This window comes from Neopsephotus bourkii, unplaced genomic scaffold (genome assembly GCF_033783945.1).
Source record: "Neopsephotus bourkii isolate Nb327-2 ecotype Australia unplaced genomic scaffold, CSIRO-AGI_Nbou_v1 NB_1763, whole genome shotgun sequence".
NCBI classification, from domain to species: Eukaryota; Metazoa; Chordata; class Aves; order Psittaciformes; family Psittacidae; genus Neopsephotus; species Neopsephotus bourkii.
In genome coordinates this window covers 724,061-750,775 of record NW_026902237.1, presented here as the reverse complement: position 1 = coordinate 750,775, position 26,715 = coordinate 724,061, and the positions used below count along the sequence as shown (strand labels likewise).

At 39.3% G+C, this 26,715-nt stretch overlaps 1 protein-coding gene across 1 annotated transcript; it reads right to left on the bottom strand.

Annotated features, from left to right (window-relative positions):
• OTC (ornithine transcarbamylase) lies at positions 1 to 26,430 on the bottom strand. Its single transcript, XM_061378060.1, is given in 11 exon segments — positions 1 to 255; positions 2,257 to 2,394; positions 3,497 to 3,646; positions 3,749 to 3,802; positions 4,480 to 4,602; positions 11,501 to 11,654; positions 16,635 to 16,722; positions 22,774 to 22,855; positions 23,337 to 23,479; positions 25,123 to 25,207; positions 26,052 to 26,430. Coding segments are annotated over 11 exon segments (1,155 nt in total). The 5' UTR covers positions 26,130 to 26,430; the 3' UTR covers positions 1 to 195.
• Positions 26,431 to 26,715: the final 285 nt, after the last annotated feature.

Below are 26,715 nucleotides of genomic sequence, written 5' to 3'. Positions count from 1 at the left end.
TGAAAAGCAGCTTTTGCAATGGTATTTATTGTCTTTAACATTGTCACGGATGTAATTCAATATTATACAGCTAACTGTACAGTTTTATTAAAGAAGCATTCATTGCTTTGATCCTTTCTGAAGAAGATCGATGTATTTGCAGACCAGAATATTCTGCCGATGAGGAATTTTTTTCTCTTGGCAGGAATCCAAGCATCAAAATGTAGGCTTTTGTAGCTGTGGTGAGTAATCTGTCAGCAGGGAAACCATGACAGCCTAGAGGAGAAGAAAAGAAAAAATCCAATCACATTGGAAACAGACACTCCATAAAAATAAATAAGGGGGAAATACTTTCCTTCTCTAAAGTCTTGTGTTGAAAATTATTGTCCTGACAAAAAACTGCCCACTTTTATTTATTTGCTAGAATTTCTGATGATGAATCAGGAAAGAGCTGAAAATCAGTTACGTTGTTCTGTATTGCAGCTGATAGGTTTTCTTAGTGTGAACAAAATATATTAATGCACAGCCTAGGACAAATTCAGACAAAGCATTTAGATCAAAGACTGAGGCCTTTTTTTGGTGTGCTATATGCCATCCTCTGCTACTGCTAGAAAACTCTGTAGGAGCCCAAAGAACATGTGGGCTTATCTGTGGATTTCAGCAGAACTTCCATTAACATCCATGAGATCCATACTAGAACAAGGACTTTGAAATTTATCCCAGTGTAGCGATACTTTCTGAGTTATAACATGGAAAATCCTCACTGAGGTTAATAGTGTGTCACCTACCCCTCCTGCCCTCCTCTAGTACTACAACAAAAAGGTATGGCTGTGAAATGAGAATATTTGGAATGTCAGCTAAATAACACACGGTGTTGCAGCAGCTCTGCTGGCCTTCCCACACCTGTATACACAACAACCTCATGCTTGCTTTTGACAATATATTACCAGGTTCACACTGTTGTGATTTCACAGCAATATCTGACTGCAGACTGTTATTTTGGTCCAGAACTGGATTTACAAAGGTTCAGGGGTTGTGGTCTTGTTGCCTTTCCCTTCAGCACTGCTCAGCGTGAGAGGAAGTCCCAGGCACACAGTGGGGACTGAACATATAGCTGCGCAGCCTCTTGCTGCTACCCATGTCGTACCTCCACTCGGCTCTGTTTGGGACTACAGCTGAGCAAATAATTTATGTTCCAGTTTGGTGTCTGAGCTGAAAGTGATAGAAAATAACAGATACACAAAACCCAGGCATTCATTATTTTTATAGCTTGATAAAACATAAATATGACATCTTTCTCACCTTAAACAAAAATGTGTGCTGGAAAAAATGTACAGTAAAGGGTTTATTTTCTTTTTGAAAAAATAATATTTAGGGCAATTAGAAACACTGAAAATTTAAAATAAAAAATGTTATCACTTTTTTGAATTCTAAGACTAAAGCTATACATTTAACACAAATTTCTTAATACATTTGACCATGTAAAATCTGATGGTTTAGTAAATACCATACTCAATCACTTGTTCACTAAGAGCACACCTAGAGTTTATCTGAGAGTTATGACAATGCCATTTCTGGTGAGGGTTTTTTTCACCTCTGAAAGTTTTTACTAGCTTTTGTCAACATGATGGCTCTAACGCCAGCAATAAATAACAGGCTACTGAGATCTGGCAGTAATTTTCTGAAATTCTAGGAATGCTGAGACAGGAGTTATGGTTTATGTTAAATGCCAATGTCCTCTCATGGTTCCCATGGATCACACAGTATTACCCACACCATAACTTTTCAAGGCCCTTTAAAGCTTTGTTCTTGCATCACTTTCTCAGGGAAAGCTCCCACTGATGTCAGCAGCAGCTTTTCCTGAGAGAAAACTGCAGAAGCTTTAAGTGTCTGGGAAATTGGAGTCTCTAATACAGTCCCTGGGGCTCCAGGATTTGACATGTATTAAAATTGAGCAGCTGAGTTAATCATTAGAGTAAACCCAGTGATTTAAATACCAAAAAAAAATAAAGTTTATACTGTAGGTTTCACTTAGTGATAAAAAATAGGTCAAACAACAGCAGATTAAGATCAAAATACATCACATTTGTGTCCGGGAGTATTTATGCTACATATATATCTTGCCTGTAGTCAAAAACTGCGATGTGTTATGGGGTGCATTTGAAGTATATGTACTAATATTCGCTATTTATTGAGGAAATAAGCTGAATCAAGCCTGTAGTGTAAGGTAAAACAGAAGCTGACTGACTTCTAACTACTGCTACCCTCTTTCTTTACCATAATTGTCCATTTTCTGTTTTCAGCCTCCTGGAAAACCAATGACCGTGGAGAATAAAATACTTCATCATCAACTTCTTCAGGTTTTCTGGGTAAACAGTGTAAAAAAGTCCAGTTGGAAGCAGCAGATTTCGCAGTCTGTAGATCAAAAAGCATATAAAAATAAATATATAAATAAAAACATGTGAGGACATAAATAAAACCTTTAACTAGTAAAAGGTTAAAAAATTCTATATTAGTTCTCACTTTGATTACTTCTCTGATGAACTCAGGATTCCACTGACTGTAAAAGAATTCCTCATTTGGAAAAAATATGGGAATATCCCCATGAAAGTCAGCACGAGGTCAGTGCTGACTTCACAGAAGTTAGACATTTACTCCTGTTCTTCTGGCTTTAGTAGGGGAGTAAAACTCCCGGGACCTAATGGATCAATATATTGCAATCTTTATTTGAATGCCACACACTAATATAATCTATCAATAATTGTAACAAGAACATAATAAACCATGATTTAAAAGGCTGTATTTTTTCTCCTTTTATATTGTCACTCATAATATATTGATCTAATACCAACAAACAATGAATTTAAGCATTTTAGGCCTGTTCAGAGACATCAATAGTATTTTGTGAATTTGTGTTACAATACAGTCAATAAAACCAGTAATTCTATCAGCAAGGAAGATGTCCTTCCAGCAAGGAAGATGTATGAGATAAAAAATCTTATACAATTAATAGTTTATGATTCTGTGTATCTTCTAACTGATTTTATGCTGATAAGCATTTCCACTGGATGATTTTAAAGACATATATGTGATGATTTATTCATTGACAGATATACACAAAATTGCCCCAAATGCTGCCCAGGCATTTAGGAATTTATCTGTGAGCTGCTCATTCTAAATAAAACATAAAGGATCATTTCTGGTATCAAAGAGGAAATGCAAAGGTAGAAATAGCTTTTAGGTCATAAAGAAGTGAAGGATTAACTCTCCTGCACATGTTCTGGAGTTAGGCCTCATTGGGAAGCTCTGCAAGAGCCCAAGCCATGTGCAGTGTATAAGATAACCCAAACTTTGTTACTTTTGTGAGTTTTTCAAGCTGGATGGTTTGAATGTGGTTGTTCCATAGACCCAACTCAAAAAGATACCAAACCCACACTTTGCTGATGTTGATTCTCATAAATGCAAACTGTAAAAGCATCCAGAAAACTAAACCACAAAACTAAATCTCAGTTTTTACCTGCATTGTAATCTGATAACCTTGAAATGCCTTTAGTCTTTCTTTCTTTTCCTCTTCTTGCCCCATACTTATCCATGTATCTGTAACTAAGACATTGGCACCGTCTGCAGCCTCCAAAGGATCTGTTGTGAGGAGTAACTTGGTACCATACTAATGTGAATAAAATATGGAAGACAAGAAACATCAACTTTGTTTATAACAAAAATAAACTCTATTTAAGCTACTCTACTAGCCTATTTCTTAGGTTCCTACCTCACTGAAGAACTGCTCAGTGATTTTAGTTATCTTGAGGTCTGGTTCAAAGCCCTGCCGAAAAAGGCGATAGGTTTACATACAGTATTTGACTGATTTTTTTTACATACAAGATTTAATTGATTATTAACACTGGTTAGAAAAATACTTATTGAACCATTTGCCATGGGAAAAAGAATGTCTTTCAGAGTGGTAAAACTTGAGGAAATTATGTTAATTTTGTTGAAAGTTTATTTTGGAAATAAACTGGTGGAAGATGTTCTGATAAGGTAAGAAAAAATAAGTTAGAACAGTTACAGAATGAAAAGACTATACATAGGAGGAGGTTTTTACCTAAACTTTTTGCTTTATTTTTTGTATCGTACTACAATGCAGCATCATCACTGTGAACCAACCAAGATGCAACACTTCCACAAATCTGAAACAATTTTTGTAGTGCTTTGGGGGGAGAGTGGGCATTGGATGACTTTGTAACACTTTCACAAGTGGAATTATCATCTTCCATGATTTATACTGCAGTCACAAATTCCCCTCAGCCCTTCTGAAGTAGGACTCAGTAGAATTCTGCTTTGCATCAAGATAACTGAATCAGTATTCTGAACCTTGGTTCTGGAAGCTGGCATGCAAGATACATGCAAACAACCCTATCTGAGGCCCTTGGTAACTGTTCAAGTGGCTGAGACAAGAATGGGCAGTTTGCCTTCTTTACTCCATGTGCATGGCTTTCCTACCTTGGGAGTTGCAATACGCAAGTGAATTCCCAGCTTCGCAGCACTTGTCATGATGGAATGGAGAATGTTGTTTCCATCCCCAATCCAGGTGATTGTAAGCCCATTAAGCCCACCATAGTGCTCCTGCCAAATGAATCAGACAGCCCTCAGGTTATGTTCCAGGAAGCTGATGCCCTAGGTAGGAGGGGTTCATCAGACAGGTCTGCTGCAAAGAAGGCTGGCTACCTTCAAATGCTAGCTGCATGGAACCGTACTTTTAATTAAACTTACTGCAGCTACAGGATGGCCAGAGAGGAAAAATCCTCCCATGTCTTACATGAAGGGTCAAGTACTGCAGAAGGACACATTGACATGTATGACATACGGGGAAGCTGAGGCTGGGACACAGTAATGCTGTAACCTGTACAGCTTTGAGTTGGTGCTCATAAATATTAGTGAATGGTAGAAATTCTTTATTTAGAGGCAATGATGACACCTAGCATAGCACTCATTCCAGATTTCCCCCAAACTGTGAAAATATCCCTATTGAGAATGGCCTTAAAGTGCATTTTAACTGTCACAGCTGTACAGGACAGCAAAAAAGTAATACTTTGAAAGCAGCTGTGCAGCTCATGGGCTCATGGTTTTCACTGCCTTGTACAGCCAAAGTGTGGATTGTACGAACTTGAAACAGCATTTCAGCATTAACTATAGCTTTGCCCACTGGCACTTACAGCCTATACATTTACGGCTACTCTGGCCCTCACCCCCCCAGCAGATAAGGTCTAAGGAGGAACAACAGTAATACGATTTTCATATTTCCAAAACAGGAAATAAGGCCTTTTTAGCCATATTGTTTTGAATATACATGGTTATAGGCACTCAAGTTGATACCAGAAAGTTTGTAAAGACATAACCAAATGTTTCTATATGCCTGCTCTGTACAACTCCACCTCGTGACTCAAAAGACTAAAGACATGATGGAGAGCCTTTTATTCTTAGTTCAAAACTGGGCCATGCTACAATTGTATTGTAGTAGTTGGAAGCCAGACAGTGTTTCAACACTTTGTGTGACATGATTCAATGCTTGTCAGAGAGGATAAGCATCCACACTGTAGAGCTGTCCTAACTGGCAACTTTGCAAGCAGCCATAGCAGATGCCAAAAGACTGAATAGAGAAAGGGCCGGGATTACCCCCTTCTCTTCTGGCAGTGTTTCTTCTAAACAAATAGTTATGAAGTTGTTCCAGAACAAAGTTAATGGCATTTCTGCCAATGACCACAATTTTGTGTCAAAAATAGTAGCATTTGAAATATTGAATGGCATTAAAATACCATTGAAATCTAAAACTAATAGAGTCTGAGGCTGCCTACAGTTTAAGGGCTAAAACTAGGGTATTGCAAAACTATCGCTTTTTCAGTTGATGTTTGTTAGCAGCAGGCTTATTGGCAAAGGTTTGATGCAAGGGTGTTTACAGGAGAGCAAATCAGAACTTTGCTGGCATGGAAGTTATTTCAGTGAAACAGCTCTGCAGGTCTCTTAAGGATCTTTCAAAGTCCTTGCACATCTCCTAGCAGTGGTACTTCTAAGAGAAGACCAAACTGAAGCATTTATTTAAGGGCTTGTTTCCAGCTAGTGCTTAGTGATAGCTGAGACATGAACCCACAGCCAGGAGCAAATGAGACAGCCCTGAGATCTTTTGATCTTACGGTTTAAAAATAGGCATTGTAGCCTTAATGCTCAAAGCACTCACTAGTGAGTCACAAATACACTGCTGTGTTAAATGACTTCCACCTTATTACCAGCTGCTACTCTGCATTAAAAGAAGCACAGTGTCTACTGAATACTTTTCTCTGTTCCCAAGCTACTAGCTGTTACAGATAAAATATGAAGTACTGGAGATGTCTGTGTAATGACCCTCAATGTGCACTGCAAATTGCAAAGCCACATCTGCAGTGACTACTGTATAGAGTGGACATAGCTGAGCTAATCTTAATGAAGACATTTAGCTAATGGAAGAAGTTGCAGAAAAGGCAGAATCAAGCGGTGTGCGTGCTAGTGGGGCCTATTTTGTATCCTGTGCTAAGCTTTATGTTGTCACTGGTACGCTGCTGTATCTCAAACCCCTTCATCTAAAGCCAGCTTACCATGGCTGTGATTGCACTGCTTACACACATATACCCTGAGCTTCCAAGAAAGATGACATGATTGTGTTGGTCAGAACCAGAAAGCTTTGAGGCAATACAAAAGCTACCGTAAATGAGATGATTTATTTATTTTTTGTTTGTTTTATAATATGTGCTTATACAATTGCACAGAGGGAATCCTGCTCAGGGTGTTTTGCCACAAATTAACACTTTAGGCTAAACCAGAATCTTTACAATACATGCTGATCACATGAGCTTCTGAAGCTACTTTTCCCCTTACATCCCTCTTCCATTTTTCCAAACTCTATTATACTGATACAGGCTTTTTACCTGCTTGGGTATTCTTCAGTTTCTCTTTACACTTCAAAATACTTATTCTCCTAGTAAAGCCATACAAAAAATAACATATTTAGAAAGTCTAGAACCCTTCTCCCTGATGAATGCCTCTTTGGCAAACAATTGGTTGCTGCTGTAGTGCCATGAAATTTGGCTTTGCTATTGTAATGAAAAATCCCTGCTAAATAATTAATGTCACTTTTACAGTCAGCTTTCTCACCCTCATGCTGTTTTTACAATGCTTCATTCTGTTCTTAGCTGTGGTTGCAGTGTATCAGTGTATCAAACCCTGGGAAATAATAAACATGCTCAGTGACTTAGCACTGTTGTATGTTCAGAAAAGACTAGTTAAGCTAATTAGGGATATTCGTGTCTGCCTCTGCTTGGACTTGCTTCCAGCTAGGCTGAAACTCTGACACCATTATAGATTACTTCTGAAATGTTTGACCACAACAGTCATAACAGCCCTCAATTAAAACAAGCTTTTGAATACTGAATCAATAATCTGTCAAAATTTAACATGGAAGCAGGGACTAGTCACAGTGTTAGCCCTTTGAGAGACAGTGCAATCCAGTAAATCAGAAACTGGGCAAACCTGGATCTACTGACTCTTAAACTGAGCTAAAGGCAGATGCTGGTCCATTTATCTTTCTTACTCCCACACTGGGGTTTGTCTTGTTGATTGAAACAGTATATCCTAAAGGATCAGACCAGATCTTAGCTGGGATTTCTAATTGTTACAGTAATGATGGTGATAATGATGATGATAATGATAATGGTGGGGGTGAATCTGAAGACTATAAAAATTTGAGCTCTTTGGGTGACAGACTGAGAAGTTCAGGTATATGGCAGCCCTTTTCAAGCTGGACAACACTGTAATTAGTTTCACTACTTAAAAAGAAATCACTGATGTATTTCTTATGCCAATCACCTCTTTCTGAAAAAGACATTTCCCATCAGACCAGTGACATAAAAAGCTAGTGGCATATGGATCCGTTCTAATTACCAGTCTGGCCATCTTGCAGTCAACTACAAGTTAGCTGATAGAGCCAATGACATTACTATCAATTGAATCAATGTCAGTTCCCTGCTTGTCCCTGGAATACAAATTGTGTGATGCTGCCCTCCAGCCAAGCTTCACAGAGCAGAAGCTGTGAGCCACAGCTTCTGCCCAGGAAACTGAGAGGTACCGGGCGGGCTCAGCAAGGGGCTGTTACATGTCTTCAGCACAGGGAAGTGGCTCTGCATGTGCACAGTACCAGCACTCACAGTCTCTAAAGGCCAAATCCCCAAACCCTCAAAATCACATTGCATAACATTTACAACCATTTCTAGTGGGTTATAAATAAAGAGCAAACTCAGATCAACACAACTTTTAAGAGAGAGGGTAGCACATATGCTACATCCCTCTTAGCATAACACAGGGCATTAATCCTGACCACAGTATTAAAGGGCAGAGCCATCTTAGATGTCACACATGTGGAGGGCTTCAAGTTGGTCAAGAAGGGGGCACTGGGCAAGAGTATGTTCAATCTGAAGAATCTCGCCCCAGTATTCATGACAAAGCACACTTTCCGATCTGAGAAGAACAGCCTGAACACAGAATGTGAACTGACAACCCTGAAAATAAACCAGCCACATTGTTTGGGGAATGCAACAGACTACAATAAAAAAAGCACACTAAAAAGCACCTGTGAAAAGGGAATTAGAAGCTACAAGCAAGAATACATTTTAACAAAATAAACCAGAAAATTAGGCAGTTTCAGATCAAAGAGAAGATGCTTGAAGAGGATTCAAGAAGGCATGTGATAAAATGGAAAGGATTTAGAAAATGGAAGAATAAAAATGTGCTAAGCATGAAGAGGGCCAGAGTGCATGCAATCCTCCACTGGCAATGCAGCAGGAGGGAAAAAAGTGAGAGAAAAGAAAGTACATTTTAGTTATGTACTGACAGCAGGAAGGAGCAAATACAGGCAGGAAAATATTTACAGAAATAAGGAAGAGACATTTTTAAAGACAAATAAGCTGTGCATAATCTGTAGTTATATTTATGTATAAGGTTAGCAGTCTGTGGCACTATTGTATTTTGAATGCTTGTATGAGCAAAATATATTGCCTTTGCATAGCAGAAAGGCAGTGCAAATGTTATATATGAACTTTCAATTAATTTAGAGAATCAGAGGAACTATTCAACATCTCCATATTAATCTTACTGCAGGAAGTTCTTGGGTAACATGGTTTTACCCTGCTGATAATCTCATGAGACGTTTGATTGTGGTAAGAAACAACTAGACCCTGTGACTCACACTTCTTTAAGTGTTATTCCTAGTTCTGTGACCTCTTAAAGTTTATTATAAGATTAAAATGCCATTGTATTCCATGCTACTGGCTTAAGACCCGTCTTCTCCACCTCTGTACATACAGTGAACAGAGGAAAAATGGCAGCAGACCGGCAGGTCAGAAAAGGAAAGAACAGGCAGTGCCAACACCCACATTGCACTGAGGGGAGCTGAGAGATTTCCCCCCTGCCTGATCCTCACTCCTGGGTGAGAAAGCAAGAATGGGTAGTGGGTCAGAAACCAGTGGTGCAGCATGCCCTTGGTGAAGTGGCAGCCACCCAGCTGCCCTCTAAAGACCTCCTGGAACGTGCTGGAAAGCCTAGGAGAGAGCTGGACACAGATGGAAGAAACAGAGCTCTGCATATTATGCTGCCTGGGAAAGTGCTGTAAATTTTAAAAGGCTTCCAGGACTGTCCAAAAGCTGGGCCATTCCTTGAGGTCTCTGGAAGTGCTCATTTGGTAATGATACATCTACACATCAATCGTTTCTTTTGTTTGAGCACAAAGTGATGTGGTTGTGTTTCCTCATAATGTATCATAATGTAAAGTAGGCAGTGACACTTTCCAAAGATGTCCTCCCCAGTGCTTGATTCAACAAGGATACCCATCTGTTGTTGCTGCTGCCCGAGGCATTCAACCCAAAGAAAAGTCCAGCCTGGGGGCTCATGTTCACTTGGAGATGGCTGCCCTGTACAAGGACACAATGGAGGAGGAGCAGAGGGTGATCAACAGAGCATGCACTGATTCTGCTCTTCTCCATAGTTTTCCACCTAGTATCAACGAAGAAACAGATGCATCTGTAGAGCGTTTTGATGCTCAGTGGTCTCTCTTCATCGCCTGGAGATGGAGAACAGGGCAACAGCACTCTGGACTTTGGTGCTGTGGTCAGTGACCTGGATAAAACCAGGTTTAGGGGCAGAGATTATTCCTGAAGCTTGTTATTCACAAGTGATAAAATGCTAATAAGCTGTTTGCAAGACAGAAGCCTCTATATAACAAAACTATAAGATTCACCTGGTTTACAGTTGCACACAGTGTTTAAATGGACTTCTGACATATAAAGATTGACGATGTTCTCATTACAGCTTACTGTCTTATGTAATTTGAACAGTTCATTAAGGCTGGCACAATGTGATCTCCCAAATGAACCTTATCCTGGGGTATGTGGAGCATTTTAGTCTCAAGTTCACCAGTTTTTGCTGGTGTCTTCAAGTATTGAAAATTTTACAAAAACATACTAATCCAAATAAGGAAAAACAATTTTTGCTAAACACACCACTCTTCCAGTATTTAAAGTTTAAGGCATGAATAATTTATTATTACTCTCACTAGGTCTTTTTCACATACTGAATGTCCCTTATCAAAGTCTTCAACAGCCGAGAAACACAGATGAATAGATCCGGAAATTGCTCTGCCCTCTCTTTTTCAAGCAGTGTGATTTTTATTCATTCAGAAAGTAAACAAGGTCAGAGGACTTCATCATAGTTGTCAACCAGCATTGCAGTATAATAATCTCTTTTTTTTTTTATAAGCCAGTTCCTCAATTGATTGTAAAACAGCATAGTCCTTTTGTTCACAGATAAACATCTGGTATTCTATGTGTGAAACATTATCCTATTGTCAAACCAGCTATTGCATTAAACTACAAAATATGATTTTTTTTTTTAACTATTACTTGAAGTGAGCAAAGTTTAAATAGGTTTAAATGCCTGAACTTTAGGTGTTTGCACTGGTAGCATTAAGTGGCTTTTAGAAACAAATATCTTTAACCAGTTTCCTAATTCCGGATAGTGATTCCTTTTAAACTATTCATAGGTTAGGGAAGAATCAAGAGTGAACCACCGATTTATTTTTTTAAAGTCACTGGAATATCTTCCACTGGCTTTGGCTGAGCCAAAAATTATGACATTACTTTTATGTAATACGCAAAGCTCCTTGCCCACTTTCTGAATTGTAGCCTAATTCCAATGAACTACTTAATTTTATGTTTCATTTCAGTCCCTTCAGTCCCACTACAGTTGGTAGGACGAGGTAGTTGTTTTAAATAAAAAAGTTTCTTAATTATATTGCTGGATCCATATCTCTTCAAACAACAAGTGCCATATAGCTACCACCTAAAAGAACCCCTGGGAATAAATGCTTTTGAACCTGACTTCCCCAAATACTTACTAAGAGTTGGAGAAAAAGAAAATTGTTATTAAAGGGGGATTATATTGTTACCTGAAGAGTTAGGTAATCGGCTAAAATCTGGAGAGGATGGTGTAAATCGGATAATCCATTGATTATTGGGATAGTGGCTTGTTTTGTCATTAGATGCAGATCGTTATGCTTATAAACTCGAGCCAAGATTGCATTTGTCATGCTGGAAAGCACCCTGGAGAATGGCAGAAAATACACAAGTCAAACATAGTAAGTACAGCCCTGCTGCACTCTTCAGCGTGCAACACATCAATATTAATGAGAAGTGGCAATGAATCACATTTTTTTCAGCTATCTGAATAATTTATCATGTCTGCATAACAAACTTAAATCCAGGCATTTAATAAACTTCTAATAAGTAAGCAGGTCTACTTACTAACAAACTATAGTAAGTAAAAGAAAACTGCCACTGTATTTTATGTTCTTCTCTTCAGTGTTTGATTGTAGCTACAGACAAAACATCAATAAATATGAAGGTATTCAAACTAAGATAAGTGATTGTGTGAGACTGTAACATTTGAAGAATTTGGTAACTTCAGAAGAGACAAAGTATAAGATTTCTTGAGACTTTTAGCGAAGAGCAAATGTAGCTTTGACTGACTATTACAGTGTCAGTGTACGGTAGCCTGACCTTTGTGAGGATTAGAAACACAGATATATCTTAGATTACCTCAATTATTTACTGACCTTAATGAACATAGAAACAGGAGGTTAATAACACTGGCGTGTTCTTTCTTCTTCTTCTACTTAAAAACTTCTGTGTTGAAACACATGATATCAGTGTTAAAGTAATGCCCAAATTTGAAATTCGGTATATGGATAGGGGCACGCAGGAGTCACTGTGCCACTCTGGCTTTAACCTCATTTTGCCAAAGTGTGAAAGAGTGAGAGATTAGCATAGTATACTTGGTGTGCTCTGAATTCTTTACAGAAATTAAATATGGATTGGACCTCTGCCTTTCTCTGCATTTCTGAGTTTTAATCAGGCCCTGAAGCCTGACTTTGAAGTAGTATTTTGTGTGTTTTCATGTTATTTCTAATAGGACCTTAAAATAAAACAAGGAAGAGACTGAATAGAAGAGTATGCAAAATCCTTGTGGTATCTATCTTCCTGATTAGCTGTGAAGAATTCTGGCATCTTCTCTTTTGGAAATGCTGCTGTTAATGCTGTTGCCTTTACACAGACAAATCTCCTGATGAAGTCAGTAACAAATATTTTCTACTGACACTGGACATTCCTCACCCGAGCAAAACTCTAATAAAATGTTACAAGGTTCCCTGTAGAGCTCTCTTGGAAGAAAAGACTTCTGACAGTAGCTATAAGTGAAAAGGAGGAACCGAACAAGGTATTGAAACAGCTGCTGTTTGTGCCATTATTTCTTTTTAGCTCATCAGTTTCTTTTTCTCTGAGTGTTTATTCTAGCTTGAAGCATGCAACTGTGGAAAATCTGTTCTGCTCTTAACTAGTCATCAGGAATGGCATACATGGTTCCTTTTGTTAGCCATCTAACAGGTGCCCACTCTAGGCAATACATAGCCAGTCCTGCCAGCCAAGGAAAAGAAGCAATCACACTGGGAAATTGCCCATTTTTCTTAGGATGCCCATTTTTTCTTTTAGGATGGCAGTACAACTGATTCTAACCTGACATGACTGATAATGAATTTTGAGAAGATGGTCCCTTCGGAGGATATGCCATCAGAGGACATTCAGTCCCAATCAATTACCAACTAGCGAAAACTGGTGGATTTTCTTTCTGTTGAAGAGAATTTCTGTCTGCTGTTGAAAGCAGATATTAGACTTTATTAGACACTTAGTGGCAAGACAGCAGGCAGTCCTTCTGTCAGCATTTCTAGATGTCATATCTTACAGTAGGAAACCCAGGTGGAACCCGGGTTTATTCTTTGTGAAATCAAAACCAAATTGAACTCAGGAAAAAACAAGCAAAACACCCAAAACCAAACAAAACAAAGCAAAACAAAACAAAACAAAACCTTGTCTCAGGAGATGAAGAAGTCTGTAATCAACTCAATTTAAAGGAAACAGTATGAGGCTGGGATTGCATAGGGAAACAGACCTGGCTGGATAACAGTCTTTAGTAAAGACAAAGTTTTGGAAGGTGAGGGGGAGTAAACACAGGCTCATCAGGTGACTTTTGATTTAAGGTTCCTGTATTATCACCAACTACAAGGTCCTTCTCTCTTTTCATTCTTTTTGCAAAACTGTGATCCTCTCAATTTCAAAATTCTAAAGCTTTGGAATATATAAGTGTATTAGAATGCTGCATGTCTCTTTTCAAAATAACTTTTGTTTCTACAGAGGAAAGATGGAAATTTTTACTGAATTGTATCCTCTGAGGAATCCAAAATTAAACACAAGTAAAAGTATTCTTTTTTGGTGTGGCTGATTTCTGAATTTGCAAATGGGACATTTGCATATATTCTAAGTAGGATATTGCTATCCAAGGTAGTTTTGGTTTTGTTGTGAAAGCACACAGGATTTCATTTCTGACAAGACTACTTCATTGTCATTCATAGTCTTACAGGAGCATATGGTGGATGTGTTCTCAGTAAGCAGTGAGACGTAAACCCCATTCCCCATAGATGCAGAAATCCATACCCTAATAATGCCAGTGGACTGGTAAAATCATCCTAAGAGTTCTTTGCTGCTGTCTCTGAACGCTATGGCCCCTGAGCTATAGCAGTGCACACTGGGTCTGCTCTATAGTGGAAAATACAGATACAGTACTTATATTTCATTTCATGTAATATATCAGACATGCTAAACAGCACTGAAAGGCTTAGAGCTCTTTTATGGGCGGTAACTTTTGCTACTGTGTCAGCATAAATGTAAATGTCTTGTGAAGCATGGAAGAACTGATTTATAAGCAGGTTATAAATCACTAAACGTATATTCACAGCAGAAATTCTTTCAACCGTTACCTGCAGCAATTATAATAAAAACTGTGACTTTTATAGATCTGTGCCCCTTTTGCTTTAAGTTTCAGTTTCAAATACTTCTAAGGCCTTCAGAGCCCTAAACACATGGCTGTAACAACTTGAAATACCCTCTGGGCCTACTACAGGCATTCTTTTTCTTATTCTTACATTAACTAAATGAATTAAGCTGGGATCTTATTCTTCAATCACAAGTGCCAAGGAATTAACACTCAGGTTGTTCTTTTGATTGTGCAAAGTCAATGATAATTCTGCCAATGAGAGCAGGAGTAAAGCAGAACACACGGGGCTCTGTAAGGACTTGGGGGAGCCCTCACTCCACAAAGTCAAGTGATATAACTCAGCAGAGGAGCAAAATCCCCAGGTCAGGGTCATAAAAAGGGACTTGCCCTGGAAGAGCAAGCAGTGACAGAGAAAAGGGGGGCTGAAGGCTTGCATGGGAAGTGGGAATTGTGGGAGCTTCCTCCATAGAATGGAGACTCCTCTGGATGGAAGATTTTCTTACTTCTACTTCTTGCCTTATTTCTTGTAGCTGACTGTGTTTCTGATCCAGTGAGAATGGAAGGCAAGACACTTGGTGAATAATACTTATTTACATCACTGGGGGGAATTTACCTTTACAGTAGAGCTGTAGCTGGAATGCATACTCTCTGAAGCATTTAAATAACACACTTTGATGAAGCTATAGCTTCCCTTCTTAAACTGTGGGTATGTCCCAAGATGTATGAAGAATGCTTTTGAGGGAATGTATTTGAATTCCATGGCAGTGTATTAGCAATGCTGAACTGGACAGAATGGCCACAGGACACAGTAGCCTAATGTACCTCAGACTTGGCTGTTAAATCTCAGATTAATCTGTTCCCTTTGTAGGTCCATGAGTCTACACATTGTTTGAATCTTTTAAACTTGTAGTTACTAAAGCAAGGCAGTGGGAAACACGTTTTTTGAAACATCTGAGCCCTATCACTGCAGCTTATATTGATACTGGCAGAGCTGTATATCCAGCAGGGAGTGGAAGTTAAGTACTTTCAAGCCTCAAGAGACAGAAATTTTTAATTTCTACTGTCAATATCCATATGTGTTCCACTTCGATAGTTAAAAGCAAGAAAGGGAACTTTAAAATGTTCAAATGTTTAGTCTTTTCTTTATGTTTTCCTTGGATTTCACCACAGGGAGAACAGCAACAGAGTTCTCAAACAACCTCTTCCACTGATTGTGAAAGCTGTAGTATACAGCAGAGGCAACGGAACCTCATCTAGCTGATTAGATATTTTGAATTGTGCCTGACAAGCTTGACACTGTATGTCTTTCACAAGGATAAAAAGGATCTTTCTGGCACCACTAACCTTTCAGCAACGAGCCTGACTCAGGCTGCAAAAGGCTGCCTAGAAAGCAGCACAATAATGAGGATGGATGAGTCTTTAATACATGGGAGTGCTACGTTCTGCCTACTTTCTGCAATACTGGAGAGAATCCAGCAGAGAAAAAGCTTGAGCTCAGTTCTTCCCTGTTATGGCAATGAGGATAGTTTGCTAGCTACCCATCCCTACATGCACGTGGGAATGGGCATGAATAAGATCTTCCAAGGGTCCCTGTAGAAGAACAATGCCAAAGCCCAGCCTCCAGTCCTGACAGTGGGTACAGCTGTGGAAGAGGGCACATGAAATCTTAAATTGCCTGCAAAGTGTTGATGCTGCTGAAACAGGGGGATGAGAGTGGCCTTCAGTGCAGCCTGTCACAGCAGATAGGGTAAGACCCACCAGCAGTTGCCCTAACTAGGATAAATAAAGTCTTTGCTTTTTGATTTTGCTTTTTTATTTGCCATTGAGCTGTACTTCTAGTTCCATGGGGAGCAACAGAACTAGAACATTCTAGTCTTGTTTGAATATATGTGCTGTCATCAGTGGAACTATACTACTGAGGCACATAAAACGTTTCTGTTTGTATGACTGTCACTCTCATTAGCACTCTATATGCCAAATTTGATAAAAATATTCCTCATCTGGAGAGCTGAAGTGGCTGTAATGGTGCTGTACTGAGCTACACATTCTGTGAACTGATCTGTAAAGATTTAAGAAATGTGAAGTGCCTTCTGACATCATACAGAATGAAAATACTAGCTTCCAACATTCTGTAAGACAGGTTTCAGCCTGATAAACTGCCAAATGCGTAGCCATTAATCAAGTGATGTTTTACCAACCTTGCTGTATCTGTGAGACTCTCATTAGTGCCTAGATGTATGTCTTGTGTTGTAAGGAAGGCAGGATGTCCTCCAAGTAGAGCAAATCCTACAGTGAGGACAAATAAAAAAAAGAATTAAATACCAGAATATCTTATTTACATCCAAGATCAAAAAAATCTTTTTCATGTAAAAGATATTTACAGCAATAAAACTCAGCAGGGTATCCAGATGTTTCAAACACTTGAAGTCTGACAACAAGACACAAATAAATGCATTTTGGAATGAAACCACACAAATGTGATGCTTTGCTGAAATCCTAAGGCATGAGTTCTGATCTGTGTTCATAGGAACAGTCATTCAAGCTGAAAGGCTACGTATTGCCAGAAGCATCACCGTGGGTCCCTGTTAAGAGCTAGGTAATCCATTCATCATGCTGAATTTCTACTTCAAGGGGCTTAGCATTCTAGAAGGGCCATCTGAGTCACTAGGTGTAATCCCACATCCTTGCAAGAAGCTTCAAGTACTGTCACTCAGATAGAAAATCTGAAGTTCATTTATATACTGTAACAAACTTGAGCTTAGTCACAAACGACCAAGTGCCTTAAAAATGATAATGTGACAGAGAGAAAAGGAAAGATCTTAGGCACTGCCAGCACCCCTCCACCCTGCAATAGGTAGGAATTTACAAGGTGAGCCAAGTAACTGGATAGATAAGGTCTGAAGAATTAAGTCCTGAACAGGAAACCGTGGAAAGACCTGTGTATCATTTAAGAATGTAAAACACTTCTGGGGAACTTGAAAGGTGTCTGGACAATATGGATATCGGATAAAGACAAATTACATGCTAAGGGCAACTCTCAGGCTCTCTTTTGCCTGATTTCCATTGCACTACTGCTAAAAAGCTACCACAAGCAACCAACTGACACAGACAGCTTTTCCTTCAGCAGCACTCGAGTCTCCCTGCTTTTCCCTGATTTGAGTCTAAAGCTTCTGTCCACTGAATCTCAGTGTAAAGTCCATCACGGCTACTTAGAGGATGGTGCTTGAGGGGGGGATGTTTTATGAACTGCATCAAATGATTTATCACAAACCTAGCACTGGACACAGGTCCTACAACTGGGGACATACAAAGTGTAGAATTTGAACTGGGTTGTAGGCAGCCCTGTGAGGCATTTTCTGAACACTGGGTAAGATGTTCTGCATAAGAACAACTCCCTTCTAGTAGAGAAATTGTCAGGGAGATCTTGCTATGTCACTAACATCCATGGTGGAGGAAATTTCCAGAGAATCTCGGTATGGATAAACCAACCTTTTTGAGATAATGTGATTGGAGAGTGAGTATTTTATTGTGACCAAAATCTAGAAGGAAGCCAATCCTTTTTTCATTACCAGGAAGAAAAAGGCTGCACATAGCACAGAATAGCAAAGACAAACACACCCTTCTATCGTAAGTATGATCGCTTGGAGGTGGTTGTAGCCATTAGATGGCACTGCAGACATCTCCAGTACTGCAGCTTTAAGATGAGGTTTGTACAGGTTTGTCAAAGATTACAAAGTTGATCCCACAGCACTCTTCAAATAAGGATTAAACTAGGACTACATACTGAAACCTTTTATGGATAAAGTCAAGCAACTAGGTTCAGGTGGCAGGCTGACACAACTGGGCCCCTGACACAGGGCAGCCCCTATTAACTTCCATACCATGTGGGCAACAGGGTTGAAGTGGGGTCTTCCACTGGCATCAGTTCTGCAAGGCTAAAGACTTCAAAATGCAGTAGGTAAAAATAATACTGGCAAATCATTGGCTTTTTTCTGCCTCCATTTCCTTAAAAGTCAGATTAAAATTGATGGTGTTCCAGCCCCCACCTGAAGGGCAAATCTCTCTTCTATCCAGCCAGTGTATACCCATTTTATTGAATAGGAATGATTTTACTTTCCCTTTGTCAACATTAAGGATTGCTCCAAATCTTAACAAGACCAGAGTCAGACACAACAAACTTTTAAGAATGAAGCGTCATTTATTCTATTTCTTTTTGCTGTTAGAAAAACACTATACGTTTGCTGGTTGCCTTGCCCTCACTGATTATTCAGAACCTTTTTTGTAGTAAGGCAGAAAAAATGTTTAGGTTTCCTCAAATAGTTTCACTGCCCCTCTGCAGCTCAGAAACAAGCACTGTATTTATAGGAATGCGTATGCAAACTGTTGCCTAGACATGACAGCCTATCTATTCATTGGAAGTTTTTAAGCAGGAAATCCTTAAAAGGATTTCTTCCTCAGGGATGAAATCTTGTTTGTCAGAACATTTCCATCCATCTTCTTGTGAGTTTTTTCAAAGCCATATACAATTATGTCAGTGATTTATCTCCCCAGGTTACACACAATACAACAGCTCTGCATTTTAGGCTTCTAAATACATATATTTGGTAGATGTTTCACAGTACAGGCAGGCTCCCATGGACATGTTCTGTTTTCTATGAATGATGTTCAGGTAGAAGAGGAATCTGGTCATTTATTCAGAACTGCCAGACATCAGGCAACCCAGTCAGAGCCACCACCTGGAGCCTGTGTATATAGCACAGTCTTAATGTGTTGGGCTTTTTGCTTTTGAACTGGCCATCTGTGCAGGGCCTGGGATCATATTTCCATCCAAAACTTTCCATCTGGAAATACAGGAGCTCTGTGCTCTAGCTTTGTATATAGTTGCAGAGACAGAATCTTTGCTTCAGATTCTTTCATCTGACTATTGGTAGAAAGAAAAAAAGTGATGACTTTTGAAGATATGCAGGCACCAGTTCAGCAAATACACACATGCTGGAGTGCTGCATTAAAGTGGAGGATCTAATCCTCCCTGTTGTCACAAGCTGGTCATATCCAAAGCCACATGCTAAGTGTTTATATGAATATTGATATCTTCAACAAGCTGTATTAAATGTTCATACTGCAGAGCCAGAATAGGTTATTATCTCATGACCAGACTTCTCACGACTGTTAGTTTTCAAAAAAGGACAGTTTTATGTCTCAGGCTGTGGCACATTATTGAGTCCACCCTTTCACATAGGATACAAGTGCTGGTGGTTGTACAGATATAAGTTAAATCTTCATTCCAAGCTGTCCTTGTTACACTGTGGGGCCAAAGTGAATCCTTCAGTGCATACACTGGATACACAGTAGAGGGGCTGCTTCACCTTCACCAGAAGACATTCACAGCCACCTTCTCAAACTCAAGGAAGGATCCCTTTTTTATATTGCAAGGCATCTGAATTTGTTAGTTTCCTCATTGCCTTCTAGGACTTACAATTTCTTGTATGTTCCAGTGCACAACAAAAGAAGGCATACAGAGCTTTTCTGCCTGTACTGCTTCCTCTCCATTTCTACCCTGTGACATACTGTCTGCATTCAGCATCTGTGAAATGGTTCGATTTGTTTATGATTTGTTCACTAAAACATAACTGCAACTGTATATTTTAAGAGTAACAGTGACAATCAGAACACTTTACACTGAAGTTATAAGAAAACCAGGGCATTCAACTTTATGCCATGGCCGAGGATGTTTATTTTACAAGTAATATATGATCATGTGCAAGACCTTTGTTTTCTAAAAGTACACAAGATTTTATGCAGAATGGGTATGGGATTCTGGCTGCAAACAGATGACATTTTCTGCTATAATAGCAAAGATGTCACATTTTTCTATATAATAGCCAGTGACACCAATAAATCTAGTAGGCTCCACAAAACTGGATTTACTTTGTCAAATACTCTATGGAAGTTACTTGTGTTCTGCATTAAACTTACAACACCTTTACACTTGGAAATACTAAAACAATGTGGTTTTCAGAAACATGTATTAGAACAAGATTGTTATCTGTTCAAGAGAGTAAAGGAGCAATGAATTATACCACAAGAAGCTGCACATTACTCAGTACAGTTGCAATGCCATCAGGATAAGCATTTTGGAGCATAGTATGTTGGAAAAGCTGCAAGCATCAACTATTCTCTTGCAGTGCATTCCAAATTCATGTTTTTGTACTCTTTGATCAATCTTGGCTACTGGGAGAAGTGCTCAAAGACTGGAAAAAAGCAAATGTCACCCTTATCTTCAAGGAGGCAAGAAGGGGGACCCAGAGTATTACAGGTCAGTCAGACTTACCTTGATTCCTGGAAAGGCGATGGAGCAGCCAATCCTGAACACCACTTCCAGGAAGATTAAGGACAAGAAAATCATTGGGAGTAATCAGCATGTCTTCACCAAGGGGGAGTCATGCTTGACCTACCTGATAAACTTCTATGATGAAATGACTGACCAGGTAGATTAGAGGAGAGCAGTGGGTATTATCTTCCTGAACTTTGCTTTGGCCCTTGACACTGCCTCCCATAACAATCTCTTAGACACTGCACAGAGCAGATTTTGTAATCAGTGTTTTCCAAGTCTTTAATCCTTCAAAATGAAACCCATTGATTTTCATTTAGTTGTTCCTGAGAGTTGCAAATTTTGTTTAGATTAATCTTATCACCAGAACCTTGTCCCATAAGCTGCCTCTTTCAAGATGCTGAAAGTGCAATGGGTGGGAAATGCTATTTGAGATGACTCAGATATCTTATAAATAAGCACTTCAATGTCCACTTTCACTGGACGTTAGAAAATTGGTATTAAATTAGCTTACTTTGCTAAAAGAAATACATGTGGTCCCATGTTTTTTTGAGTTAGAAATTCCAAGGGAGAAATCATGTATGTTAAAAAGCAGCTGTAATGTACAGAGTTTCTATGGACAGAAAAAACTTGAGTCTGCCTTTGAAACAAAGTCTTAGGCTTAGGGGACTTACGACCAATTAACTGAAGGTGTGAAGTTCATGCACAGAATTTAAACTGCTTTAAACTCCCTTGTGGAAGCTCAGAAATAAATTTGGGTTATTTCACTAGAGCTTAATCCCTCTTGAATGAATTTATGTGCATTAACTCCCATCCTTAAGATAATTCATTTGAACCTTCCTGAGCTTCCCCATTGCGTAAGCCTTCAAAAACCAAGGACTAAACTGTGCTTCCCTCTGAATACAGAAGCATGGGGGATAAACAGATTCAGAGAATTTGTTATTATTTGCCCATGTACCACTATGGCAGGCAACTAGAAACTGAACTAAACCCTCTCAAATTAAAAGAGGAGTGATCTTCATAGACAGGAAATGAACAAGAAAAACCCATTCATAAATCCTGCTTATCTGGAGAAAACAGCAATATAAAGAGCAGGATCAGCAGATAAATGGCTATGCCAGGGGATACAAAGGCAAATTCAGAAATGCTTGCAGTTAACAGATCTGCTTCTTCCTTCCATTAGTTTTATCTTCTCACTCACACCTGGTAAAGAAATGTGAATACTCAACAAGTTCCTTGTCCCCTTGCTAGGGAGAAGTCAGCCTAAAGGATGCTGGGTCAATTGAAATGAGAGAAAGACAAGCTTTTCTTTCTTTCATCTGTCACCACTTCATAGCTATTCCTTGCTAACATGCAAGCACATGAATGATTTCTTTCAGTGGTCCCACTGATTTCAGAACAATTACATGTAAATAAAGCTATGTATGTGTTTCAGTGTTCACAGGACTGTATGCTAAAAGAATAATGTTTCAGCGCCTGATCCTATTAGGCTAGTATGCTGAAGTCTCCATGAAGTTACCTTCCCTTGTAGGTAATCATGTTAATTCCCCCCACCACCACCCCTCCCCCAATTTATATCAAGGCATTACATACTCTGAAATGTGACAAAGGTAATACATAATACATAAGAAAAATAGTTATTAGAAGCTGCAAAGAATTAAATTTGTGATGCTTACAAAAATAGATGTTAGGAAATGCATATCTTGCAAGTACAACTAGGAGCTTATTCCAGAAATGTTTACTTCTGCCTGTTAAATTATTTCTCATCTATCATGTTTTGGAACAATTTGGTGAAATTTCAGTGACTGAAGCAATGCGCCCATTACATTAATATGCAAGGTGAAACAAAATTAGCTACCCTTCTTTGTGTACCCCTATCTTTGTTTTCAAACTTTGGGTTTCTCCTGAGTGGAAACTGCTAAGTACAAAATTATGCAGTGTTTTCAGTACATACTCACAGTATACCATTTCATATAAAATCTGACTGTGCCAATGCTCAGATGTACCTGTTTCTGCAGATAATCTTGTTCTTGTGCTTCTCTTCTCAAATATCATGGCCAAAGATTTTCCTTGCATCAAAGGCAAATACTGAAACATGAAAATTCAAGGCATTTCAATTTTATAGTTATATACAATTTACAGTGTGAAATACTTTTTTTTTTTTAATTTCAGCATAGAAAAGTTACACAGAGGGTTTTTTTAACCGTTGCTATGTTTTCTTGCCCTTCAATGAACTTATTATTATCAGTGGAAACGTTAAAGGGAAAGAAGTAATTCTAGGGGCAAAAGCAATTGCATTTTGGCACTCAGTTTGAATCAGCATTAAGGAGAACTCTGATACTAATTTAATCCCCTGCAGGGAAGTGTCTTCCATTTCTTACATTTAGTTCTGCATGTACACCATGTGTTGATGGATGGGGTTAGCCAGTAACAGGGAGTTAGCTGTGCAAAGCTGTTTAACCTTTTCACTTGCCAAGTCCTCTGAATTATTTAAAGAATATTTCTGAACACTTTACACAAAGGCTTTTTGATTTTTTTAATTGATTTACAGTTAATTAAAGCATTTTACCTCTCCTTTGCACTTTATCCTTTGCTTCAAATCTGCAGCCATCCACAGCAAATACTTCAGCTCATCTGCTGTGTAGTTCTGCAGAGTAAGGAGGTCACGGCCTTTCAGATGAACATTCATTTGAGCTGGTGGCCCATACCTGTCTCAAAAGAGCAGAAAATATACACTTTTTGTCATCCAATACTGACTTGTACTCATGCTAAAGCGAATGAGCAAGAAGCTGAAATGCCTCCCAATCCCTTCATTTGAACACTTCATTTCTGAAATGGAGGAGGTGGCTGGTCTCTTCTCACAAGTAACAAGTGATAGGACAAGAGGAAATGGCATCAAGCTGCACCAGGGGAGGTTTAGACTGGATATTAGGAAAAATTTCTTCACCAAACGGGTGGTCAGGCATTGGAACAGGCTGCCCAGGGAAGTGGTGGAGTCACTGTCCATGGAAGTGCCCTTAGTGACATGGTTTAGTGATGGATTTGGCAGTCCTGGGGTAACAGTTGACGATCTTAAAGGTCTTTTCTGATCTAGTTGATTCTGTGATTCTATGACCCAGCTGGATCAGCCTGATGGACTGTGTTAGTTAGTTAAAGTAACTTTTATTGTCAGACTGACACATGATGCCACTATGCAATATATTGATCAGCACCATAACAGTGTCTCAAATAGTATTATAAACTGTACATTAGATGTAGTTTCTTTTGCCTTCTGAAATGCAGATGACGTGACTGCATGCTGCCTGTCAAATAAACCCGAATGCATAAAGCTGTTCAAGGCATGGTGAAACAGCTTATGTGTAGACTGCAGAGTTGCTCTTTGGGGTCACAGGATATGAGGCACAGATCTTGGTGCTCTTTCTCCCTCCTTCCTTAGTGCTTTGTAGATGAGCAGGCGCTTGCTATTTTCCATCCCCACCAATACATTTCTATAAATGTGTATGAAATCTCTTCATTACACTGGGGAAGAAAGTAAAAAAAAAATCAACAAAACGGCCATGTGCTCTAGTCCTTACCACACAAGAGAAGTTCTGGCCATGTGCACTGTGTTTATTCAGTGTATTCTGGCTGCCAGCCGGATTTCGGACTTCAGAATCATATGGCATTTGATTTTGATAATCACCCATAGAAGTTACAAGATCAAATTTCCTCTAGCTTAGACATGATGTGTTAATGAAAGTCACATCCAAGCCCTGTCTGTTCATTGGTCTTTGCTCTATTGAGAAGTGGACTGAGAAATATCCACTACTAATTTCTGCACTGGCAGATAGTGAAGCAGTAAAATTGGTTGCCCAAGAGAGGATTTGGAAATACCATCCGTGGAGGTTTTCAAGACATGAGTAAGAAAAGATAATATAGCAGAAAGCAGGACTAGCGGTCTGCTCCTGACCATTGAGTTCCCATGATGATTCTGTTTTATTGCTATGACCTTCAAGAAATGCATTCCCTTCCCTGTTGCCCATGTCCTCTGAAAGAGGGGCAGAAATGTACAAATAAATTCCAGAGAAGGAGCATGAGACAACATACCAAAGTTAAAATGTAACAGGCAGAACTGTAAAGTCAAGCAGTTGGCTTAATCCTTTCTGAGGAGGGACAGCAATTACTTTGGACTAGTAAAACAGGCTGATAGATCCTAGGTTATCCTGTAATATCAGCCACAGTGTGCTGAACTTGTAATACTCAGAGACAGTGGTGATAGCTTATGCCGACATTATGATATAATGCTAAAACCCCCTAAAAATAACAAACAACATTATGTGAGGAGCTTAACAAATTGGGTGAGTTTATTGGAAAACCAGATTTACTGCAATTGTTTTACAAACTTGCTTTTCTATCACTTCTGCTTACCAGAGAAAGTTCCCATCGATTGTCAGCAGTGAAAATTTAAAATCCATTAAAAAATTATTACCCAGGCTTCAGGACCACTTTAAAACTAGCAAATAAATCACAGAACTCAGAAAACGTTTGTTTTTCTTCTGATGCAATGTAGGAATTATAAATAAAAATGACTTACAGCATATTAAGATTCCTGAGAATATGAAATTCACATGTATTGTTTTCTAGCACTAATAATTTGTTACATAATGCTGTTAATGCTCTTACTGACACTGACATGAAAACACAGGGAGATGTGGAATCAAGTTTAACCTGATTCTGGAGATGTGACAAGCATGAGAAGCAGCTCACTGAAACACTGTGATACAACTGCTTTTCTTCAGGCACAGGCGATATGCAACTGGAGAAGGAACCTGAAGTCAGGTCACACAGCCAGGTCTACATGGTTAACTGTGAGCCTCATCACACATCATGCTTTTCCTGCATGTCTCCAGTGTATACAGAAACAAGAAAAAAAAATAAACCAAAGCAGAGATTCATCCTGCAGCTCCAAGGAGAGAACTTCCCTCCCAGTACTGACCATGACAATTGTCTAAATGCATAAGAATATCCTGTGTACTTTATTTGGATAGTTATTTATTGATACAGTACCTGCAGAGTAGATAGAAATTAGCAGTATTTCACAAACAATAAAAGGGAAAATCCTCCCATCTCCTGAAGATGTAGAGCTTGTTGCCTTGAGAAGCAAAAGGGCACTAAAAATGCAGAAAAAAAACCAACCCATGGCTTTTTCTGAAAATCTCACTCCTTCATAAGATTCATCTGGTTTTGTCTCCAGGTTTCTGACTAAATATCACTGGACACCAGACAAAACTAAAGGATAAGCTTACCAAAACTGTTGCAGCCGCTGCCTGCTGGTCATTGCTAGTTTTGCAGCACTGAGTAAGTTCTTCACACTAAACAGCATCTTCTGTTCGTGTTACGCTTCTTTCAGCCCCACAGATAAAGTTAAGAGAAGCAAAGGCGTTTGAAGCAGAGAGGGGGCTGCGCTGCTGTGCAGACAAGACAAAACCAAGAACCAAAGTCTTTGCTCTTCTTGACCCAGCCAGGGCTGGTGGGAACTGACACTGAAGCTTTTTGTTGGTCAAACTCTGCAGATAAAGATTTCTCACAGACCCACAGCCTGTGCTCTTTTCGGTGGGCCCATCATATCGTACCTGTGTCAATACCATTTCAAGGCAATTTCATGTTTGCTAAATATTTGCACAGGAGCACGTGCTAGTGCAAAAAGAGCAGTGTGGAGCACAAGCAGGGTGGCTCCCTTGGGGATGGGACCATGACTGTGGGGGCTCCCTGGCCCTGACGTGGCTTGTGCAGGACCTGCACTGAGCCAAAACTGGGGTCCTGGGCTAATGGGTGAGGGGCTGGGGAAGGCCATTAAGGCTTATTCGTGTCTGTAGAGCCCTGATAAAGTGGAGAAGGGCTAAATTAGAATTGTATGTTTTCCTGGGGTGTTTTTTGGACCAAGTTTTCAATTGTGCATTAAACAGCCT